Below are 21,589 nucleotides of genomic sequence, written 5' to 3'. Positions count from 1 at the left end.
GTGTGTGTGTGTGTGTGTAAGCTCATGTGTGTCCAACATACCCAGAGGGCGGCATTTATACTCTCCATCTTGAAGCTGGCAGCTCTCAGTGGTTGGTTTGCAGCTGCTGTTGTGACACTGGATCAAACCTCCACTGTGACACACACACCTCTGCTCACAGCCCTCCAAGTACCAGTCATCATCCACCTAACAAACACATACAATGAAAATCAGAACTGCGACAAAGCATCATGGTTTCCAGCCTGTTGCTTTGGTCTGAATGTACACTGAGTCTTTTCTTTCAGTCTCTTAACTAATGGTCAGTGTACTTTTCTCACAAACCTGCATTTTCTCAATAGTAAAGTTGAGGAAATCAGTCAGACTTCAGTGTCTTTCCCCACTTTAGCATTGTTATAATCTGAGCATGAGCTTTGTATAGTTTGGAAGATACAGGAGAAACGTAAGGTGATGAAAGGCACTAGAAGGTTGTTCCCACTCACAGGGTGATAGGATCCACTGGTGTCCAGACAGCCACAGTCTTTTAGAGCCACACATTTGTCATTGCTGAGGATGAAGCCCGGGTCACACTCACATCCCTCTACACACACGTCCTGACAGCCCGGTGGTCCAACCACACCCTGGCACGTCTCCGGACACGAACTCACACACAGAGAGTAGGAGCTGTTGGGAGCACAGGCCAGGGCTACATGATGGAACAGAGGAAGAGACAGAGGGAAAGATGATGGTCAAAGGCAGGTTCAAGAGTAGGACAGAGACAAAGACAGATAAAACATGGGACAGTAGGATTAAGATAAGGATGCAAAGATAAATGTTAGCTTGTGGGAGGATGACACAACCTATGTCACTTAAAATGGAATAAAGCTTTTTGATACGTACGACATTTGTGATCAATGACACCAGAGTGATTAAGTTACACATGAGAGGACACATGTCCTGTGGCACAACCAGAGGCGGAGAAAACAGCCACTACCTCTGGAAAAGGAAGCTTGTCATTCTAGGATATGGAGACTTACGGCAGAAGTCTGGAGTCCTCCACTGGTGGACTTTGGCTCCAGTGCTTTGGCAGGCATCGGTGTAGGCCTGCAGCTGGTCACACAGTACATGCTGCTGGCCATTGAACTGACACATGTCATACACACAGCTTTGGAAGAATGGAGAGGGATTCACCACACTGATACAGTCCCTGGAACAGAGAAGATCACTAACTCAGTTGGGAGAAGAGAAAACTCAGTCAAGGTCAGAAACAAGCCAAACACGTCATGTGTGACTAAATGTAAGAATAAAAACTTAAGAATATCAACTATTAATGTAAACATAACTAAATAAAAACAAAGGAAGCATGTCCAATAGGGTTGATGCTTTATGTCATATTTTAGCTATTTACCATCTTATTTACTGTATATTGATCTCATTCTGATTTAGGTGAAGATCCCTCATCAGCTGTACACACGGTAGTCCAACAGCTGTACTTAACAGTAATTAAGAAAAAAACAAAACAAAACAAAACTATCATCTCACCTGAAAGGTCCTGCTGGGTCTGTAATTTTGCCACATTTGTCTGGTTTCACTACCTCTGCCTCAAGTTTGGGGTCACAGTCTGGGTCAGGCTTGGTGCCTGAGGTACACCTGATCAGTACAAACACAAGAGCAGGGCCACATTACGTTTCTAGAATCTTCAGACCATTCAATCTCATTTCCAGTCAGAAGTTAAGACAGGAAGAATTTAGACAGCTTGTGGGTAGCTAATGATGTTATATCTGAGTCCCACTTCCGACTACAGCAACAGGACACACATCACATGAAAATCTGTCAACTGTGTGAACTCACGAGTCATCCTCATCTTTGTCTGTCTGCCAGCTGTTCCCAAAGTCGTTGACATTTCCTACCAGAGAACCGTCTGGTTTGGTGAAGTCATTGTTTGGGTCCCCGTCGTAGTCCCCACAGAGACCACACATCTGCTCATGGTAAGAACTAAAGGGATGAGAACAGGGAATTACGAGATGATACTGTAGTCAGGCTATCCAAAGTATTGGGGAAGGTGTTTATTACTCCAGCTGATGACTGTATGAAGCAGAAGAAAAGGGAGACAGATCCACTTTAGTGTGTAATTATCCTGTTGTGGTTCTTCAGCGAGCACGTTTCCATGTCCATGTGTGGGTCTTGTGTGTTTGTGTAGGTCGTTTAAGTGTCCCAGAGTTTGATTCTATTCAGGTTCTACTTCCTACATTAGTGGTGGGAGTTTCTATAAAGTTCTGTCGGGTTTTTTTTTAGGATCAGTATAAACATGGAAATAATGCAAACAAGTACCTTCTAGATTTTCTATACACAACTTCCCAAAATAAAAGATAGAATAGAGTAACAAAATCACTGTTAAGGTTAAGGTTAAAGTAACCGAGGAGATCATAAATGATCAATCCACTATTTATACAGAAGCCATATTTGATAAACATTATATAAATGCCTTAAGAGGAAGGATAACCTTTGAAGGTTTGTGACCAACTGGTCTGAGCAAAGCTTTACACCAACCTGGGAACTGTAATCTGGGCATAATGGTTTCCATCCCAACGCACCCGCAGGCCAAAGGTCGTCTGCAGGGTGACGTACTGACCGGCAAGACTGAGAGACATCAGGGGAGATGGGGAGTGGGGGAGAGCCACCCGCAGTCCATTGACCTGCCAGACAGAAGGAGGGAAACAGGACATCAAGACTCTGAAGCTGCAGGTACAGTCTATACTCACGTTTCAGTGTGATTCATCACAGATCATAAGACACATGATAAAAAGCCAACAGCCTTGTGGGAAGCATAAGATGACAGAACATCGACACTGAGAAAACCTGTGAACAGATAAAACTCAGGACTACAGGAGAGGATAAGGAGGAGGAGTGTGGAGAGGTTTCTGGGAATTTGATGTTTAAAAGAAAAACGAGTTGTGTGTGCTCTTGCATCAGCACCAACAGATTGAGGGCAGTTCTCAGTTTAATGGGTTGTTTGAGGGTTAGAAATCTTCCAAACAGTTCTAGGTTAGTGTAAAGGTGGTCATACTCAATACAATACAATACAATTTGCTATTTCACTCAAAAAGAGTATGAACACTGACAGAGACAGTGCTACAACTAGTGTGTGCATTATGTGATAAAGACAGTTTGTCAAAGTTATCTATAGATTTATGGAAACACGATACATCGGTGTAAGTCTTGTCCATACTGACCAGCGTCTTCCTGCTCTTCATCATGGTCACAGTGACTCCGTTCACAGTGACGTAGAGTTTTCTGAGGTAGGACACACCCGACACTCCTCTCTCCTCATTCTTCCCCTCCACTGAGAACCAAGGACCTGCACAGGGAGCAGGGAGCAAACACTGTTTTACTCAAATAAGTACATTTGTATCATTACCAGGTCGTCCTACTGTAGCTGCTAAGGACTAGACAGATTTCACAAACAACCAGGTATATGGTTCTCTTATGTTCAAGGAGTAGACCCAATATTAAAATCATCACTTCAAATATCAAAGTTTTGTATAATTATTCTCTGTAAGGTCTTAAACCTTGCACTGTAAAGTGTCTCGAGATATATATTATGTTGTGAATTGGCGCTATACAAATAAATCTGAATTGAACTGAATTGAATTGTGTTTTTCTGAGTTATCCTGAAGATTACTAAAGGGTATTGGAAGTCACTGTGTAGTAGTAGTGCCACCTCCTGGTGAAAATGTGTCCAATTAATCTCAAGCAAATATGTGTTAAAATGTGTAATCTTAGGTAACATGGATGAATTTGGAGGAACAATCACAGGCAGTGACATAAAAAATCACAACCTCTCCTGGGTTCACCTTATCTTGGCACTTGGCCAAAAACTGTTGAAATGAAAATGAAAGGCACATTTTTCAACGGGCCGCACACTATAATTACTCTGCTTTTAAACATGACAGTGTATTGGCACATATAGGGGACTTTGATGACCTGTCTTTTTAAGCACCAAAACGGGCATTACACTGTGCAGATGTGTACAACTTGATCCTACCTGTGTTGTTCCTGCAGGTTCTGGCCAGTGTGTAAGTACACGTTCCCATGAAGCTGTAGAACTTCTTGTCAAAGGTGTTGTAGTGAGGATCTCCAGAGACCACACAGTCCTGAGAGCCTGAGACAGAGGAGATCATCAGAGCCCAACATCGCTGAGCTATCCTGCCTCAGCTCTTTCAAGATCTTTTTTTAAAGTTGATATCAAATGGAAAGCTCAAGAGACACAGAAATAATAGCGGATGGCGATGAGAGAAAAAAGGGCCACCAAAAGAAAAGGAAAGACACTGATTCAGCTCAAAGTGATGACCACTAACAGAGGAGAAGAAGAAATGAGACAAAAAGCACTGATTCCTAGAATTCCTTAAGTTGGAGGAAAGTGATGTAATACAATTTCAAGTACAAGCAGGACTAGATAAGACCTGTAGCTAAGCTCACAACATCAAATCCCTCCTATTAGAAGCATGTAAAAGGCCAAAGCCCTTCATCTTAAATGTGTAAACAATTAAGGTAGAGTAATGGGAACAGGAATAAATACATACAATTAATTCTGTTACTACTGAATGGAACATAGCTATTCAGTTTACTATTTAAAAGGCTAGAGTATGGAGGGTTTCAACTTACTGAGGGGAAAGCAGCCCAGCGCTCCATTCTGCAGTTTACACTCATGCAGTGGGGGGCACTCAGAGGCAGCACAGGTAACAAAGGGAACATTACACCTACACTTCAGCTTACAGTTGTTGACATAGAACTCCTCTCCAGGCTGAAACACACACATACACACACACACACATACATACATATTTGAACTCTACTAGCAGAATTATAAATTGCACATTTTATTAATGTTAGTGAAACATTAAGGTCACTGCAGCAAATGGTATCAAACACTACTATTGATGTTGTGCTGCTCACAGTGCAAATATACATCTAAAGAGTAAAGCTTGTGAACAAGCACATCCTTAGAAACGTATCAAGGACACACATTCTTCCCTGTGTACCTCATAATACTGTCCGTTGAGGTTGCAGCCACATGAAGTTTTCTTTACACACTTGCCAGCACTCAGGACATAGCCAGGATCACACACACAGGCCTCAGAGCAAGGCCCACTGCAGAAGGGAGGTTTCCCAGAACATGTTTCCTGACAGGGGTCTGCACAGGACTCATAGTGACTGTTGGGGGGGCAGCTCAGTGCTACAGGAAGGATGGGAGATTAATGTCAAGTGATAGCAAAACAGAGCCATATGCTGGATTCATTCCCATTGCCCATTGATTATCTTCATCAATTCACTATTTAGACGGATTTTTAGATGTCATACATTAAATTCTATACTTAATAATCAGAGCATCTGAGCTTGTTCCATCTTATCCTAACTACACCCTTTCTTTCTCCATCACAACACTCACGGCAGAAGGTTTCATTCCTCCAGGCTCCAATGTTGATTCCACGGTCCTGGCACTCGTTGACGTAGGCTTCAATGGCTTCACACAGGACTGGCTTTGCACCATCCAGCTCACATAGGTCAAAGACACAGTTCTTGAAGAAATTCTGAAATGCACACACACAGTTAGTCTGATTTTTTCCACTTTAACTCCACTCTGGTGCTAAAGACTGACTTTTTAAATTCTCTTTCTATGGAATAAATAGAACATTCAATCTGAGTTCAGAAAATTCTATGTTATTATACAATATGTGAGTCCATGAAAACTGTCCAAAAGAAAAAACTGCTACATATTGGTGTGTGTGCTGTAAATGTCCGCATTTGTGTGTGTGTGTGTGCGTGTAGTTACATTGGGATTGACTTTGGGGTGGCACACAGCAAATGGACCCTTTTGTCAAGCAAGATTCCACAGTATCCAGAGCTCTCAAATATTTCCTGCTTTCCTTCATCACACCCAGGGATGGTGGTGTTGGGTTTCTTATTACACCTATAAATACAAATGCTCAGATAGACTTCTCAAACCAAGACCAAGATTCCCAAAGAGCTAAAAAATAGCTGACACGATGGGGGACATACCGTATGAAGATGAACGTATGCTTGAATTCATACAATACTCACTCTGGATCAGTGTTCCAGCTGTGTCCAAAGTCATTGGCATTGCTGGTCAACGATCCATCTGGCTTACGGAAATCATCTTTGGCGTTTCCATTGTAGTCTCCACATAGTCCACACAGTTTGTTCTGATAACTGCACATGACAACAAATCAGCAAGTTAGTGATTTGTGGAGGTGACAGCAACAATTGATTCTGAGCTACATCTGGCTGCTTCTCCACCAAGTCCAGAGTTTTTATCTGTGGGGGGTTTTTGGACTAAGGCTGCACAGAAAGCGGCGGTCTCCAGTGACAGCGTCTGTTCAATCTTCACTTACTCTTTGATCACTTTGATGTCCATGAAGTGGTTTCCATCATAGCGAACAGTCACACCAAAGTTCATGGACACAGTGTAGTGCAGTCCGGCCTTAAACACAGAGACGCCATTGACGGGACTCACTGGCAGATTTACATTGGTACCATTTATCTGTATAGGGAAAACAGGTTTAGAGAATGATGAGAGGGGTGTCTAGCTTAAACACTTCTTATGAACAGACCTTTCCTTTACTAATGACACTGCACTGGGTTTAATTATTAAAAAAGGAGCCTTTCTACAGCGTGTAAGTGATTTTGGAACAACACCACTTATAGAAATGAGATAAATATGACAACAATTAGATACCCTGCCAACCTGCTCTGGTCAAACAACAGTTTTAGCTCATGTTTTACCTGCACTGTGCCACCTTTGAGAATGGAGATCTTCAAATTGTGTACATATACATGTACAGCTTTCACATAGGAAATGGTGGGCGTGTTGTAGCGATTCTCATTGTCAGCATGGACCTCAAAGTAAGGCAGAGTGGTTTCATTGCAGAGTCCAGACATCACATAGCTGCAGTTCCCCATGAAGTTGTAGTTGAGTTTATCAAAGGTGGTGTAATGGGGATCACCACTTGATATGCATGTGGATGTATCTGGGAGAATAACACATGAGACCTGTCACCAATATGTTTCCTGATAGTGGCACCAGTAATATCAGGATTAAAAACTCTCAATCAACCTCAGCCTTAGTCTTCATCAGAATGTGAATCTGAAGCAGGACATTGAACTTTTACTGAACAGAAGTCACTTTGGTCACAAAGGACAATTACAGGAAAATATGTTCAACAGTTGTACAAGTAGTAAAGAATCATAATTCCTTTTATGATGTGTTGTGCTTATTGTATATTTATTAGAAATCCACTCTGATTTTATGCTACTGGTTCCTGTACCACCTCTCTCACAAGTCCACAGACATTATTACCTTTAGGGTAGCAGCCTGCAACACCATTAACCTCACGACACTCTTCAGTGGGATCACAGGAGTTATCAACACATTCCAAAGTGTAGTTTCCTGCACAGCGACACAGCTTTGAGCAACCATTTCCAAATATGATCTCCCCAGGCTGAAACAAAATTGAACCATGGATCAGTACTGCTGGACATTATTTCCCATACACCCTGTTATGTAGTTCTAATGACATAGAGTGGACACTAAATATAAGAAAAAATACACAGTATAATGGCCTTTTATAAACATTTCTGCACATGATATTATTGACATGGACATCTGACCTCATAATAGTTGTTCTGGTCATCCAGACAGCCACATTTCTCCAGGGGGACACAGCGGCGTCCTTTGAATACAAAGCCTGGTTTACAGAAGCAGCCACTGATACAGGAACCAGAACAGTTGGTGGACGGTTCCATACAGGTGGGAATACAGGGTGGCCCACAGTCTATATACTCTGCATCAGGAGGGCATGGCTCTGTACAGCAGAAATGAAAGGAATGTGATGATGAAAAGTGAAACAATATTTACAAATATAAAAAGGAGAGGAAAAAATGCTTAAGGCACATCATACTTGGTGGTGGCGTTGTTGGTCCTGGAGTTGTTGGTTTAGGTGTAGTTGGACCTGGAGTTGTTGGCTTAGGCGTAGTTGGACCTGGACTTGTTGGCTTAGGTGTAGTTGGACCTGGAGATGTTAGATAGGAATAGTTATACGTCTATATCTCTATATATGTAGCTATATGGTGGAGGTGCGCTCTGGAAAGCAGAGGAATGAAAAGTAGCCACAACAAGACAAAATACATGTGTGTGAACGAGCGTGAACCAAGTGGAACAGTGAGGTTACAGAGGTAAAGGTTATGAAACAAGCAATGATATATGGCTTAGAGACAGCAGCACGGAAGCGAAGACAGGAGGCAAAAGTAGAGGTAGCAGAGCTTAAGATGTTGAGGTTCTCTTTGGAATAGCATAGAATAGCATCAGGAATGAGTACATCAGAGGGACAGCCCATGTCAGATGTATTGAAGATAAGGACCAATTCTCCTCTGTCCAATTCCAGCTGTGTTGAACCGATTGCCCATTGACATTCTCTGTAACATCCTGTCCTCTCTTACATTTGTCTTGTCTAAAAAATGCAATTTTACTGCTGTTAATAGTAATTTTGAAATTATCTATAATAATTAATAGTAGATTATTTCAAATACTACTGATACTACTGATCACTGGTTTCAACTTTTGACTCCTGAGTGCCTTCTGTGTGTGTGTGTGTGTGTAAGCTCATGTGTGTCCAACATACCCAGAGGGCGGCATTTATACTCTCCATCTTGAAGCTGGCAGCTCTCAGTGGTTGGTTTGCAGCTGCTGTTGTGACACTGGATCAAACCTCCACTGTGACACACACACCTCTGCTCACAGCCCTCCAAGTACCAGTCATCATCCACCTAACAAACACATACAATGAAAATCAGAACTGCGACAAAGCATCATGGTTTCCAGCCTGTTGCTTTGGTCTGAATGTACACTGAGTCTTTTCTTTCAGTCTCTTAACTAATGGTCAGTGTACTTTTCTCACAAACCTGCATTTTCTCAATAGTAAAGTTGAGGAAATCAGTCAGACTTCAGTGTCTTTCCCCACTTTAGCATTGTTATAATCTGAGCATGAGCTTTGTATAGTTTGGAAGATACAGGAGAAACGTAAGGTGATGAAAGGCACTAGAAGGTTGTTCCCACTCACAGGGTGATAGGATCCACTGGTGTCCAGACAGCCACAGTCTTTTAGAGCCACACATTTGTCATTGCTGAGGATGAAGCCCGGGTCACACTCACATCCCTCTACACACACGTCCTGACAGCCCGGTGGTCCAACCACACCCTGGCACGTCTCCGGACACGAACTCACACACAGAGAGTAGGAGCTGTTGGGAGCACAGGCCAGGGCTACATGATGGAACAGAGGAAGAGACAGAGGGAAAGATGATGGTCAAAGGCAGGTTCAAGAGTAGGACAGAGACAAAGACAGATAAAACATGGGACAGTAGGATTAAGATAAGGATGCAAAGATAAATGTTAGCTTGTGGGAGGATGACACAACCTATGTCACTTAAAATGGAATAAAGCTTTTTGATACGTACGACATTTGTGATCAATGACACCAGAGTGATTAAGTTACACATGAGAGGACACATGTCCTGTGGCACAACCAGAGGCGGAGAAAACAGCCACTACCTCTGGAAAAGGAAGCTTGTCATTCTAGGATATGGAGACTTACGGCAGAAGTCTGGAGTCCTCCACTGGTGGACTTTGGCTCCAGTGCTTTGGCAGGCATCGGTGTAGGCCTGCAGCTGGTCACACAGTACATGCTGCTGGCCATTGAACTGACACATGTCATACACACAGCTTTGGAAGAATGGAGAGGGATTCACCACACTGATACAGTCCCTGGAACAGAGAAGATCACTAACTCAGTTGGGAGAAGAGAAAACTCAGTCAAGGTCAGAAACAAGCCAAACACGTCATGTGTGACTAAATGTAAGAATAAAAACTTAAGAATATCAACTATTAATGTAAACATAACTAAATAAAAACAAAGGAAGCATGTCCAATAGGGTTGATGCTTTATGTCATATTTTAGCTATTTACCATCTTATTTACTGTATATTGATCTCATTCTGATTTAGGTGAAGATCCCTCATCAGCTGTACACACGGTAGTCCAACAGCTGTACTTAACAGTAATTAAGAAAAAAACAAAACAAAACAAAACTATCATCTCACCTGAAAGGTCCTGCTGGGTCTGTAATTTTGCCACATTTGTCTGGTTTCACTACCTCTGCCTCAAGTTTGGGGTCACAGTCTGGGTCAGGCTTGGTGCCTGAGGTACACCTGATCAGTACAAACACAAGAGCAGGGCCACATTACGTTTCTAGAATCTTCAGACCATTCAATCTCATTTCCAGTCAGAAGTTAAGACAGGAAGAATTTAGACAGCTTGTGGGTAGCTAATGATGTTATATCTGAGTCCCACTTCCGACTACAGCAACAGGACACACATCACATGAAAATCTGTCAACTGTGTGAACTCACGAGTCATCCTCATCTTTGTCTGTCTGCCAGCTGTTCCCAAAGTCGTTGACATTTCCTACCAGAGAACCGTCTGGTTTGGTGAAGTCATTGTTTGGGTCCCCGTCGTAGTCCCCACAGAGACCACACATCTGCTCATGGTAAGAACTAAAGGGATGAGAACAGGGAATTACGAGATGATACTGTAGTCAGGCTATCCAAAGTATTGGGGAAGGTGTTTATTACTCCAGCTGATGACTGTATGAAGCAGAAGAAAAGGGAGACAGATCCACTTTAGTGTGTAATTATCCTGTTGTGGTTCTTCAGCGAGCACGTTTCCATGTCCATGTGTGGGTCTTGTGTGTTTGTGTAGGTCGTTTAAGTGTCCCAGAGTTTGATTCTATTCAGGTTCTACTTCCTACATTAGTGGTGGGAGTTTCTATAAAGTTCTGTCGGGTTTTTTTTTAGGATCAGTATAAACATGGAAATAATGCAAACAAGTACCTTCTAGATTTTCTATACACAACTTCCCAAATAAAAGATAGAATAGAGTAACAAAATCACTGTTAAGGTTAAGGTTAAAGTAACCGAGGAGATCATAAATGATCAATCCACTATTTATACAGAAGCCATATTTGATAAACATTATATAAATGCCTTAAGAGGAAGGATAACCTTTGAAGGTTTGTGACCAACTGGTCTGAGCAAAGCTTTACACCAACCTGGGAACTGTAATCTGGGCATAATGGTTTCCATCCCAACGCACCCGCAGGCCAAAGGTCGTCTGCAGGGTGACGTACTGACCGGCAAGACTGAGAGACATCAGGGGAGATGGGGAGTGGGGGAGAGCCACCCGCAGTCCATTGACCTGCCAGACAGAAGGAGGGAAACAGGACATCAAGACTCTGAAGCTGCAGGTACAGTCTATACTCACGTTTCAGTGTGATTCATCACAGATCATAAGACACATGATAAAAAGCCAACAGCCTTGTGGGAAGCATAAGATGACAGAACATCGACACTGAGAAAACCTGTGAACAGATAAAACTCAGGACTACAGGAGAGGATAAGGAGGAGGAGTGTGGAGAGGTTTCTGGGAATTTGATGTTTAAAAGAAAAACGAGTTGTGTGTGCTCTTGCATCAGCACCAACAGATTGAGGGCAGTTCTCAGTTTAATGGGTTGTTTGAGGGTTAGAAATCTTCCAAACAGTTCTAGGTTAGTGTAAAGGTGGTCATACTCAATACAATACAATACAATTTGCTATTTCACTCAAAAAGAGTATGAACACTGACAGAGACAGTGCTACAACTAGTGTGTGCATTATGTGATAAAGACAGTTTGTCAAAGTTATCTATAGATTTATGGAAACACGATACATCGGTGTAAGTCTTGTCCATACTGACCAGCGTCTTCCTGCTCTTCATCATGGTCACAGTGACTCCGTTCACAGTGACGTAGAGTTTTCTGAGGTAGGACACACCCGACACTCCTCTCTCCTCATTCTTCCCCTCCACTGAGAACCAAGGACCTGCACAGGGAGCAGGGAGCAAACACTGTTTTACTCAAATAAGTACATTTGTATCATTACCAGGTCGTCCTACTGTAGCTGCTAAGGACTAGACAGATTTCACAAACAACCAGGTATATGGTTCTCTTATGTTCAAGGAGTAGACCCAATATTAAAATCATCACTTCAAATATCAAAGTTTTGTATAATTATTCTCTGTAAGGTCTTAAACCTTGCACTGTAAAGTGTCTCGAGATATATATTATGTTGTGAATTGGCGCTATACAAATAAATCTGAATTGAACTGAATTGAATTGTGTTTTTCTGAGTTATCCTGAAGATTACTAAAGGGTATTTGAAGTCACTGTGTAGTAGTAGTGCCACCTCCTGGTGAAAATGTGTCCAATTAATCTCAAGCAAATATGTGTTAAAATGTGTAATCTTAGGTAACATGGATGAATTTGGAGGAACAATCACAGGCAGTGACATAAAAAATCACAACCTCTCCTGGGTTCACCTTATCTTGGCACTTGGCCAAAAACTGTTGAAATGAAAATGAAAGGCACATTTTTCAACTGGCCGCACACTATAATTACTCTGCTTTTAAACATGACAGTGTATTGGCACATATAGGGGACTTTGATGACCTGTCTTTTTAAGCACCAAAACGGGCATTACACTGTGCAGATGTGTACAACTTGATCCTACCTGTGTTGTTCCTGCAGGTTCTGGCCAGTGTGTAAGTACACGTTCCCATGAAGCTGTAGAACTTCTTGTCAAAGGTGTTGTAGTGAGGATCTCCAGAGACCACACAGTCCTGAGAGCCTGAGACAGAGGAGATCATCAGAGCCCAACATCGCTGAGCTGTCCTGCCTCAGCTCTTTCAAGATCTTTTTTTAAAGTTGATATCAAATGGAAAGCTCAAGAGACACAGAAATAATGGAGGATGGCGATGAGAGAAAAAAGGGCCACCAAAAGAAAAGGAAGGACACTGATTCATCTCAAAGTGATGACCACTAACAGAGGAGGAGAAGAAGAAATGAGCCAAAAAGCACTGATTCCTAGAATTCCTTAAGTTGGAGGAAAGTGATGTAATAACATTTCAGGTACAAGCAGGACTAGATAAGACCTGTAGCTAAGCTCACAACTTCAAATCCCTCCTATTGGAAGCATGTAAAAGGCCAAAGCCCTTCATCTTAAATGTGTAAACGATTAAGGAAGAGTAATGGGAACAGGAATAAATACATACAATTAATTCTGTTACTACTGAATGGAACATAGCTATTCAGTTTACTATTTAAAAGGCTAGAGTATGGAGGGTTTCAACTTACTGAGGGGAAAGCAGCCCAGCGCTCCATTCTGCAGTTTACACTCATGCAGTGGGGGGCACTCAGAGGCAGCACAGGTAACAAAGGGAACATCACACCTACACTTCAGCTTACAGTTGTTGACATAGAACTCCTCTCCAGGCTGAAACACACACATACACACACATATATACATATTTGAACTCTACTAGCAGAATTATAAATTGCACATTTTATTAATGTTAGTGAAACATTAAGGTCACTGCAGCAAATGGTATAAAACACTACTACTCATGTTGTGTTGCTCACAGTGCAAATATACATCTAAAGAGTAAAGCTTGTCAACAAGCACATCCTTAGAAACGTATCAAGGACACACATTCTTCCCTGTGTACCTCATAATACTGTCCGTTGGTGTCGTTGCAGCCACATGAAGTTTTCTTTACACACTTGCCAGCACTCAGGACGTAGCCAGGATCACACACACAGGCCTCAGAGCAAGGCCCACTGCAGAAGGGAGGTTTCCCAGAACATGTTTCCTGACAGGGGTCTGCACAGGACTCATAGTGACTGTTGGGGGGGCAGCTCAGTGCTACAGGAAGGATGGGAGATTAATGTCAAGTGATAGCAAAACGGAGCCATATGCTGGATTCATTCCCATTGCCCATTGATTATCTTCATCAATTCACTATTTAGACGGATTTTTAGATGTCATACATTAAATTCTATACTTCATAATCAGAGCATCTGAGCTTGTTCCATCTTATCCTAACCACACCCTTTCTTTCTCCATCACAACACTCACGGCAGAAGGTTTCATTCCTCCAGGCTCCAATGTTGATTCCACGGTCCTGGCACTCGTTGACGTAGGCTTCAATGGCTTCACACAGGACTGGCTTTGCACCATCCAGCTCACATAGGTCAAAGACACAGTTCTTGAAGAAATTCTGAAATGCACACACACAGTTAGTCTGATTTTTTCCACTTTAACTCCACTCTGGTGCTAAAGACTGACTTTTTAAATTCTCTTTCTATGGAATAAATAGAACATTCAATCTGAGTTCAGAAAATTCTATGTTATTATACAATATGTGAGTCCATGAAAACTGTCCAAAAGAAAAACTGCTACATATTGGTGTGTGTGCTGTAAATGTCCGCATTTGTGTGTGTGTGTGTGCGTGTAGTTACATTGGGATTGACTTTGGGGTGGCACACAGCAAATGGACCCTTTTTGTCAAGCAAGATTCCACAGTATCCAGAGCTCTCAAATATTTCCTGCTTTCCTTCATCACACCCAGGGATGGTGGTGTTGGGTTTCTTATTACACCTATAAATACAAATGCTCAGATAGACTTCTCAAACCAAGACCAAGATTCCCAAAGAGCTAAAAAATAGCTGACACGATGGGGGACATACCGTATGAAGATGAACGTATGCTTGAATTCATACAATACTCACTCTGGATCAGTGTTCCAGCTGTGTCCAAAGTCATTGGCATTGCTGGTCAACGATCCATCTGGCTTACGGAAATCATCTTTGGCGTTTCCATTGTAGTCTCCACATAGTCCACACAGTTTGTTCTGATAACTGCACATGACAACAAATCAGCAAGTTAGTGATTTGTGGAGGTGACAGCAACAATTGATTCTGAGCTACATCTGGCTACTTCTCCACCAAGTCCAGAGTTTTTATCTGTGGGGGTTTTTGGACTAAGGCTGCACAGAAAGCGGCGGTCTCCAGTGACAGCGTCTGTTCAATCTTCACTTACTCTTTGATCACTTTGATGTCCATGAAGTGGTTTCCATCATAGCGAACAGTCACACCAAAGTTCATGGACACAGTGTAGTGCAGTCCGGCCTTAAACACAGAGACGCCATTGACGGGACTCACTGGCAGATTTACATTGGTACCATTTATCTGTATAGGGAAAACAGGTTTAGAGAATGATGAGAGGGGTGTCTAGCTTAAACACTTCTTATGAACAGACCTTTCATTTACTAATGACACTGCACTGGGTTTAATTATTAAAAAAGGAGCCTTTTCTACAGCGTGTAAGTGATTTTGGAACAACACCACTTATAGAAATGAGATAAATATGACAACAATTAGATACCCTGCCAACCTGCTCTGGTCAAACAACAGTTTTAGCTCATGTTTTACCTGCACTGTGCCACCTTTGAGAATGGAGATCTTCAAATTGTGTACATATACATGTACAGCTTTCACATAGGAAATGGTGGGCGTGTTGTAGCGATTCTCATTGTCAGCATGGACCTCAAAGTAAGGCAGAGTGGTTTCATTGCAGAGTCCAGACATCACATAGCTGCAGTTCCCCATGAAGTTGTAGTTGAGTTTATCAAAGGTGGTGTAATGGGGATCACCACTTGATATGCATGTGGATGTATCTGGGAGAATAACACATGACACCTGTCACCAATATGTTTCCTGATAGTGGCACCAGTAATATCAGGATAAAAAACTCTCAATCAACCTCAGCCTTAGTCTTCATCAGAATGTGAATCTGAAGCAGGACATTGAACTTTTACTGAACAGAAGTCACTTTGGTCACAAAGGACAATTACAGGAAAATATGTTCAACAGTTGTACAAGTAGTAAAGAATCATAATTCCTTTTATGATGTGTTGTGCTTATTGTATATTACCAGTGGACGTTTACTACCAAGTAAACTACTTTACTTAGCTCACATTTAGAAATCCACTCTGATTTTATGCTACTGGTTCCTGTACCACCTCTCTCACAAGTCAACAGACATTATTACCTTTAGGGTAGCAGCCTGCAACACCATTAACCTCACGACACTCTTCAGTGGGATCACAGGAGTTATCAACACATTCCAAAGTGTAGTTTCCTGCACAGCGACACAGCTTTGAGCAACCATTACCAAATATGATCTCCCCAGGCTGAAACAAAATTGAACCATGGATCAGTACTGCTGGACATTATTTCCCATACACCCTGTTATGTAGTTCTAATGACATAGAGTGGACACTAAATATAAGAAAAAATACACAGTATAATGGCCTTTTATAAACATTTCTGCACATGATATTATTGACATGGACATCTGACCTCATAATAGTTGTTCTGGTCATCCAGACAGCCACATTTCTCCAGGGGGACACAGCGGCGTCCTTTGAATACAAAGCCTGGTTTACAGAAGCAGCCACTGATACAGGAACCAGAACAGTTGGTGGACGGTTCCATACAGGTGGGAATACAGGGTGGCCCACAGTCTATATACTCTGCATCAGGAGGGCATGGCTCTGTACAGCAGAAATGAAAGGAATGTGATAATGAAAAGTGAAACAATATTTACAAATATAAAAAGGAGAGACTAGGAATTGGATATTATTGGAAAAAAATGCTTAAGGCACATCATACTTGGTGGTGGCGTTGTTGGTCCAGGAGTTGTTGGTTTAGGTGTAGTTGGACCAGGAGTTGTTGGTTTAGGTGTAGTTGGACCAGGAGTTGTTGGTTTAGGTGTAGTTGGACCTGGAGTTGTTGGCTTAGGTGTAGTCGGACCTGGACTTGTTGGTTTAGGTGTAGTTGGACCTTGAGTTGTCACTGGTGGTGATGGAGTTGTTGGCTGTGCTATAAGTGAAAGATAAATTGCTCCTCATTAAAACATCTCTGACTGGTAAAGTTATTGCAAATTACAGATGAACTCCCTTTGATCAATTTCTCACCTTTGCAGGTCATGATACACATAGCATCAACAGCAATATCTGTCTTAGGAGTTTCTCCATAGGTACCTTTAATGACAAACTGAAACACACATAAATGTGACATGTAAAGTAACATAATCATGTGTGGACACATACACATATACTGAGACATATTTAGCGTTGTAGTTTTTACCTTTATAGCAGCAGTTCCCAGATAACGGACTGTTACAGGCTTCCAGCTTTGACCTTGGTTCCCCCTAAAAGTAAAAAGTGCAGGTCCAATATTTCCACCTGGTAATTGAAAAACAAATTCAAGCTCCCATTTTATGCAGTTTGTCTTTGAATCCATCTATTTTTATTATGATAAATAAAATCTTCACCTTCTGTCATGGTATGGACACTGAGTTCCACAGTAGTGCTGGTGCCATACAGGTAATAGTGGAAGGTGAGCTCCAGACATCCAGAAGAAGGTGTCAATAGAGGACTTCTTATCTGAGCACTGACTCCAGGGACAGCATCATAAGAATCCAACAACATGTAGGCACCCACTGCATATTGAAGAGTCAAAATAAACAACTGTCTTTAGATAAGAACAAAAACAATTTAGTTAATTAATAATTAACTTGGACCATTCATTTTGAAAGGCCCTAAGAAGATGTGTTATCCCCCTGCTTGTATGAACATAAAGAAATAAAAAGGGTAATTATTGTACAGATTCACAGTCAAATTCATGCATATAACATAAGGTAAAAACATTTTTAGGTTCAGTTTAATTATATCTTCAGAACTTATATTGACGTCTTAATGTTGTTTAATACACAGGAATACCTTTGACTGTATGATATAGTCATTTCCATACATACTTTGAATAGAAGAACCACTTACTTCCAGGTTTGGAGAAGTCATCATCAGGTCCAGTGCCTTCAGTTTCTGTTGGTCCAACCCACTGACTAAAGCCGAACACATCAGGACTCTCAGTGTAAGTCGTCCACCCACAAAGGTCATCCAAAATGTCAAAATCACAGCTCGAAACACAAGCTGTAGACAAAACATGTAGACAGTTAGTAATACAGCTAAAGAGTGTGTTTGAATGTATGTGCATGTAAGTGTTCTTGTGTGTACACACTCACAGGGACATGATCCATTAGTAATGACAATGTTGTCAAGAGCTGAGTCACAGGAAGAACTGAGGCCTCTCTGAGCCTCAAACACAATCTACAAACACAGTGAAAAAACATTATCACTACATGACAACTACACTAAATAGGTAGACACATTTATTTTTATCACTGTGAATGCTGTTGAGCATTCACAGTATTGTTATCGTAATCTTTATCACTGTGAATGCTTTTGAGCATTCACAGTATTGTTTTCCTAATCTTTATTATATATTATATATTATTCTTCCGTACGTTTTTTGGACTCTAACTAGTCCCGCATACTTTGAGCTACAGAAACCGTTCAGGTATCAAAATGTTCAGCTTTTTAAGGAGAAGTGTGCTTCCATTCAGAATTTTTATAACTTTTATACTTTTTAAAATATTTAACTTTTAATAACTATTTTTTATAATGGATTCCTATGGGAGAGTCTCTTCAGCAACTCTTCAACTTCCTCTTCTTTCAGCTTTAACTACTTCAGCATACTTTCAGCTACAGAAATCATTCAGGTATCAAAATGTTCAGCTATTTCTGCTCTTTTAATCTTCCATTCAGTTTTTTAATATCTTTTATAGTTTTTCCATAATTACAGTTTTTGTGACTTGATGTTTTTGGCTGATTTTGGACTTTATAATGGGAGTGAATGATGGAACGTTGGTGCAGCTAGAGTGGATGACGTCACAGCTTAGAGTGGAGAGGCCGATTTTTGTAAACCGAAATCTTTGTCAATAAACTGTCAGCACGGCCGCAGTTTTCACTCTATCTGAATAATTTCTTCACAACAATGTAGGAATACTTGTTCTGATTTTGATAAGCTATTTATTTCAGCTCTGAGACAAATCGGTTTTTCTCTGTGAGCCTCAGAGTGACGGGAGTCCCCCTCCGCTCTCCCATTAGCGCCAATGTTAAATTCGGTCTGAGATTCTGTCCGACAAGCTGAAGAGTGCACTTGGATCTCTCGCTCCTGTGACCACAATTTTCAGTCCTCAAACATAAAATTCACACTAGTGGTTCATTAAAGTCTTGGCTCTCACGTAGTTAACTTTTTATGACGATACCTATCGTAGTTTTGCTGAAAAAAGCCTGTTTGTAAGGGCTCCAAATCAGTTTTCCCCTTAGCAAAAATCTTTGCGGTTGGAGTTTCCCGCCTCTCCCCTACAGTCTCCGTGGCAACGGCTGTGTCGGGTCACGTGATCAGGGCTGTTTATAAATCAGCGTCAGACACTTGTACAGGCTCGTGTGTAGTTAGCCTGTTTATGCTAGCGGCTCTTTGCTAACCTGCTTCAGTTTCTTCTACTTTCAGCTCTTTTTAACAAAACACTTTAACTATTCTTTTAACTTTCATGTTTTACTGTTTAGATCAATTCAGCTAAGTTTAATTAACTTCAGCAAATCTATTTCAGCTTTTTTAAAGTTAACATTCAGCTGTTTTATCTTCTTCTTCATATGTTTATCTCTGTTAAAACACTTCTTGTTTCTCTTCAGCTAATTTCAGCAGCGTTTTAAAACGTTTCAGTCTTTATCTAAATTACTGTTTAAATTAATTCAGCTGTTTTATTAACTTCAGCAAATTTATTTCAGCTTTTTTAACTAAACATTTTAACTTTAATTTTAACTGTTTAAATAAATTCAACTATGTTTTATAAACTTCAACAAATCTATTTCAGCTGTTTTAAGTTAACATTCAGCTGTTTTATCTTCTTCTTCATATGTTTAGCTCTGTTAAAACGCTTCCTGTTTCTCTTCAGCTAATTTCAGCAGCGTTTTAAAACGTTTCAGTCTTTATCTAAATTACTGTTTATATAAATTTAGCTATGTTTTATCAACTTTAGCAAATCGTTTTCAGCTTTTTTAACTAAACATTTTAACTTCACCTTTAACTTTTATATTTTACTGTTTAGATAAATTTACCTATGTATTATAAACTTCAGCAAATCTATTTAAGCTCTTTTTAACTAAACATTTAACTTTACCTTTAACTGTTTAGACAAATTCAGCTATGTTTTATTAACTTAAGCAAATTTATTTAAGCTTTTTTTAACTAAACATCTTAACTTCACCTTTAACATTCATATTTTACTGTTTAGATAAATTCAGCTATGTTTTATCAACTTCAGCAAATCTATTTCAGCTTTTTTAACTAAACATTTAACTTTACCTTTAACTGTTTAAATACATTCAGCTGTTTTATCAACTTTAGCAAATCGTTTTCAGCTTTTTTAACTTAACATTCAGCTGTTTTATCTTCTTCTTCATATGTTTAGCTCTGTTAAAACACTTCCTGTTTCTCTTCAGCTAATTTCAGCAGCGTTTTAAAACGTTTCAGTCTTTATCTAAATTACTGTTTAAATAAATTCAACTATGTTTTATCAACTTTAGCAAATTTATTTCAGCTTTTTTAACTAAACATTTAACTTTAACTTTAACTGTTTAGACAAATTCAGCTATGTTTTATCAACTTCAGCAAATTTATTTCAGCTTTTTTAACAAAACATTTAACTTTAACTGTTTAGATATATTCAGCTATGTTTTATCAACTTCAGCAAATCTATTTAAGCTTTTTTTAACTAAACATTTAACTTTAAATTTTACTGTTTAGATAAATTCAGCTGTGTTTTATCAACTTTAGCAAATCTATTTCAGCTTTTTTAAGTTAACATTCAGCTGTTTTATCTTCTTCTTCATATGTTTATCTCTGTTAAAACACTTCCTGTTTCTCTTCATCAACTTTCAGCAGTTCTTCATGAATCGATTCAGCGTTTCAGCATTCACAGTGCATTTTCTTCAGGAAATGCTTTATCACTGTGAATGCTGTTGAGCATTCACAGTATTGTTATTGTAATCTTTATTATTATTATTATTATATATTATTCTTCCGTACACTTTTTGGACTTTAACTACTCCTTCATACTTTGTGCTACAGAAACCGTTCAGGTATCAAAATGTTCAGCTTTTTAAGGAGAAGTGTGCTTCCATTCAGAATTTTTATAACTTTTATACTTTTTAAAATATTTAACTTTTAATAACTATTTTTTATAATGGATTCCTATGGGAGAGTCTCTTCAGCAACTCTTCAACTTCTTCTTCTTTCAGCTTTAACTAATTCAGCATACTTTCAGCTACAGAAATCATTCAGGTATCAAAATGTTCAGCTATTTCAGCTCTTTTAATCTTCCATTCAGTTTTTTAATATCTTTTATAGTTTTTCTATAATTTCAGTTTTTGTGACTTGATGTTTTTGTCTGATTTTGGACTTTATAATGGGAGTGAATGATGGAACGTTGGTGCAGCTAGAGTGGATGACGTCACAGCTTAGAGTGGAGAGGCCGATTTTTGTGAACCGAAATCTTTGTCAATAAACTGTCAGCACGGCCGCAATTTTCACTCTATAGGAATAATTTCTTCACAGAAACGTAGGAATACTTATCCTGATTCCGATAAGCTATTTGTCTCAGCTCTGAGACAAATCGTTTTTTCTCTGTGAGCCTCAGA

At 40.2% G+C, this 21,589-nt stretch overlaps 1 protein-coding gene across 1 annotated transcript in view; it reads right to left on the bottom strand.

Annotated features, from left to right (window-relative positions):
* zanl (zonadhesin, like) overlaps nucleotides 1-21,589 on the bottom strand; it is a 71,417-nt gene that overhangs the window by 35,287 nt on the left and 14,541 nt on the right. The window contains 42 exon segments of the mRNA XM_033326557.1: nucleotides 42-186; nucleotides 480-682; nucleotides 1,014-1,183; nucleotides 1,519-1,626; nucleotides 1,828-1,971; nucleotides 2,527-2,672; nucleotides 3,183-3,334; nucleotides 4,022-4,138; nucleotides 4,642-4,780; nucleotides 5,019-5,212; nucleotides 5,426-5,567; nucleotides 5,810-5,829; nucleotides 5,871-5,947; nucleotides 6,079-6,207; nucleotides 6,390-6,538; nucleotides 6,781-7,025; nucleotides 7,355-7,496; nucleotides 7,666-7,859; nucleotides 7,956-8,066; nucleotides 8,676-8,820; nucleotides 9,114-9,316; nucleotides 9,648-9,817; nucleotides 10,153-10,260; nucleotides 10,462-10,605; nucleotides 11,160-11,305; nucleotides 11,816-11,967; nucleotides 12,655-12,771; nucleotides 13,278-13,416; nucleotides 13,649-13,845; nucleotides 14,059-14,200; nucleotides 14,442-14,580; nucleotides 14,712-14,840; nucleotides 15,022-15,170; nucleotides 15,414-15,658; nucleotides 16,033-16,174; nucleotides 16,344-16,537; nucleotides 16,656-16,865; nucleotides 16,961-17,039; nucleotides 17,133-17,230; nucleotides 17,320-17,487; nucleotides 17,825-17,977; nucleotides 18,070-18,154. Coding sequence (XP_033182448.1) covers nucleotides 42-186; nucleotides 480-682; nucleotides 1,014-1,183; nucleotides 1,519-1,626; nucleotides 1,828-1,971; nucleotides 2,527-2,672; nucleotides 3,183-3,334; nucleotides 4,022-4,138; nucleotides 4,642-4,780; nucleotides 5,019-5,212; nucleotides 5,426-5,567; nucleotides 5,810-5,829; nucleotides 5,871-5,947; nucleotides 6,079-6,207; nucleotides 6,390-6,538; nucleotides 6,781-7,025; nucleotides 7,355-7,496; nucleotides 7,666-7,859; nucleotides 7,956-8,066; nucleotides 8,676-8,820; nucleotides 9,114-9,316; nucleotides 9,648-9,817; nucleotides 10,153-10,260; nucleotides 10,462-10,605; nucleotides 11,160-11,305; nucleotides 11,816-11,967; nucleotides 12,655-12,771; nucleotides 13,278-13,416; nucleotides 13,649-13,845; nucleotides 14,059-14,200; nucleotides 14,442-14,580; nucleotides 14,712-14,840; nucleotides 15,022-15,170; nucleotides 15,414-15,658; nucleotides 16,033-16,174; nucleotides 16,344-16,537; nucleotides 16,656-16,865; nucleotides 16,961-17,039; nucleotides 17,133-17,230; nucleotides 17,320-17,487; nucleotides 17,825-17,977; nucleotides 18,070-18,154 — 6,181 coding nt within the window.

This window comes from Anabas testudineus, chromosome 18, assembly GCF_900324465.2.
Source record: "Anabas testudineus chromosome 18, fAnaTes1.2, whole genome shotgun sequence".
NCBI lineage: Eukaryota > Metazoa > Chordata > Actinopteri > Anabantiformes > Anabantidae > Anabas > Anabas testudineus.
This window is presented reverse-complemented; position numbering and strand designations above follow the sequence as displayed.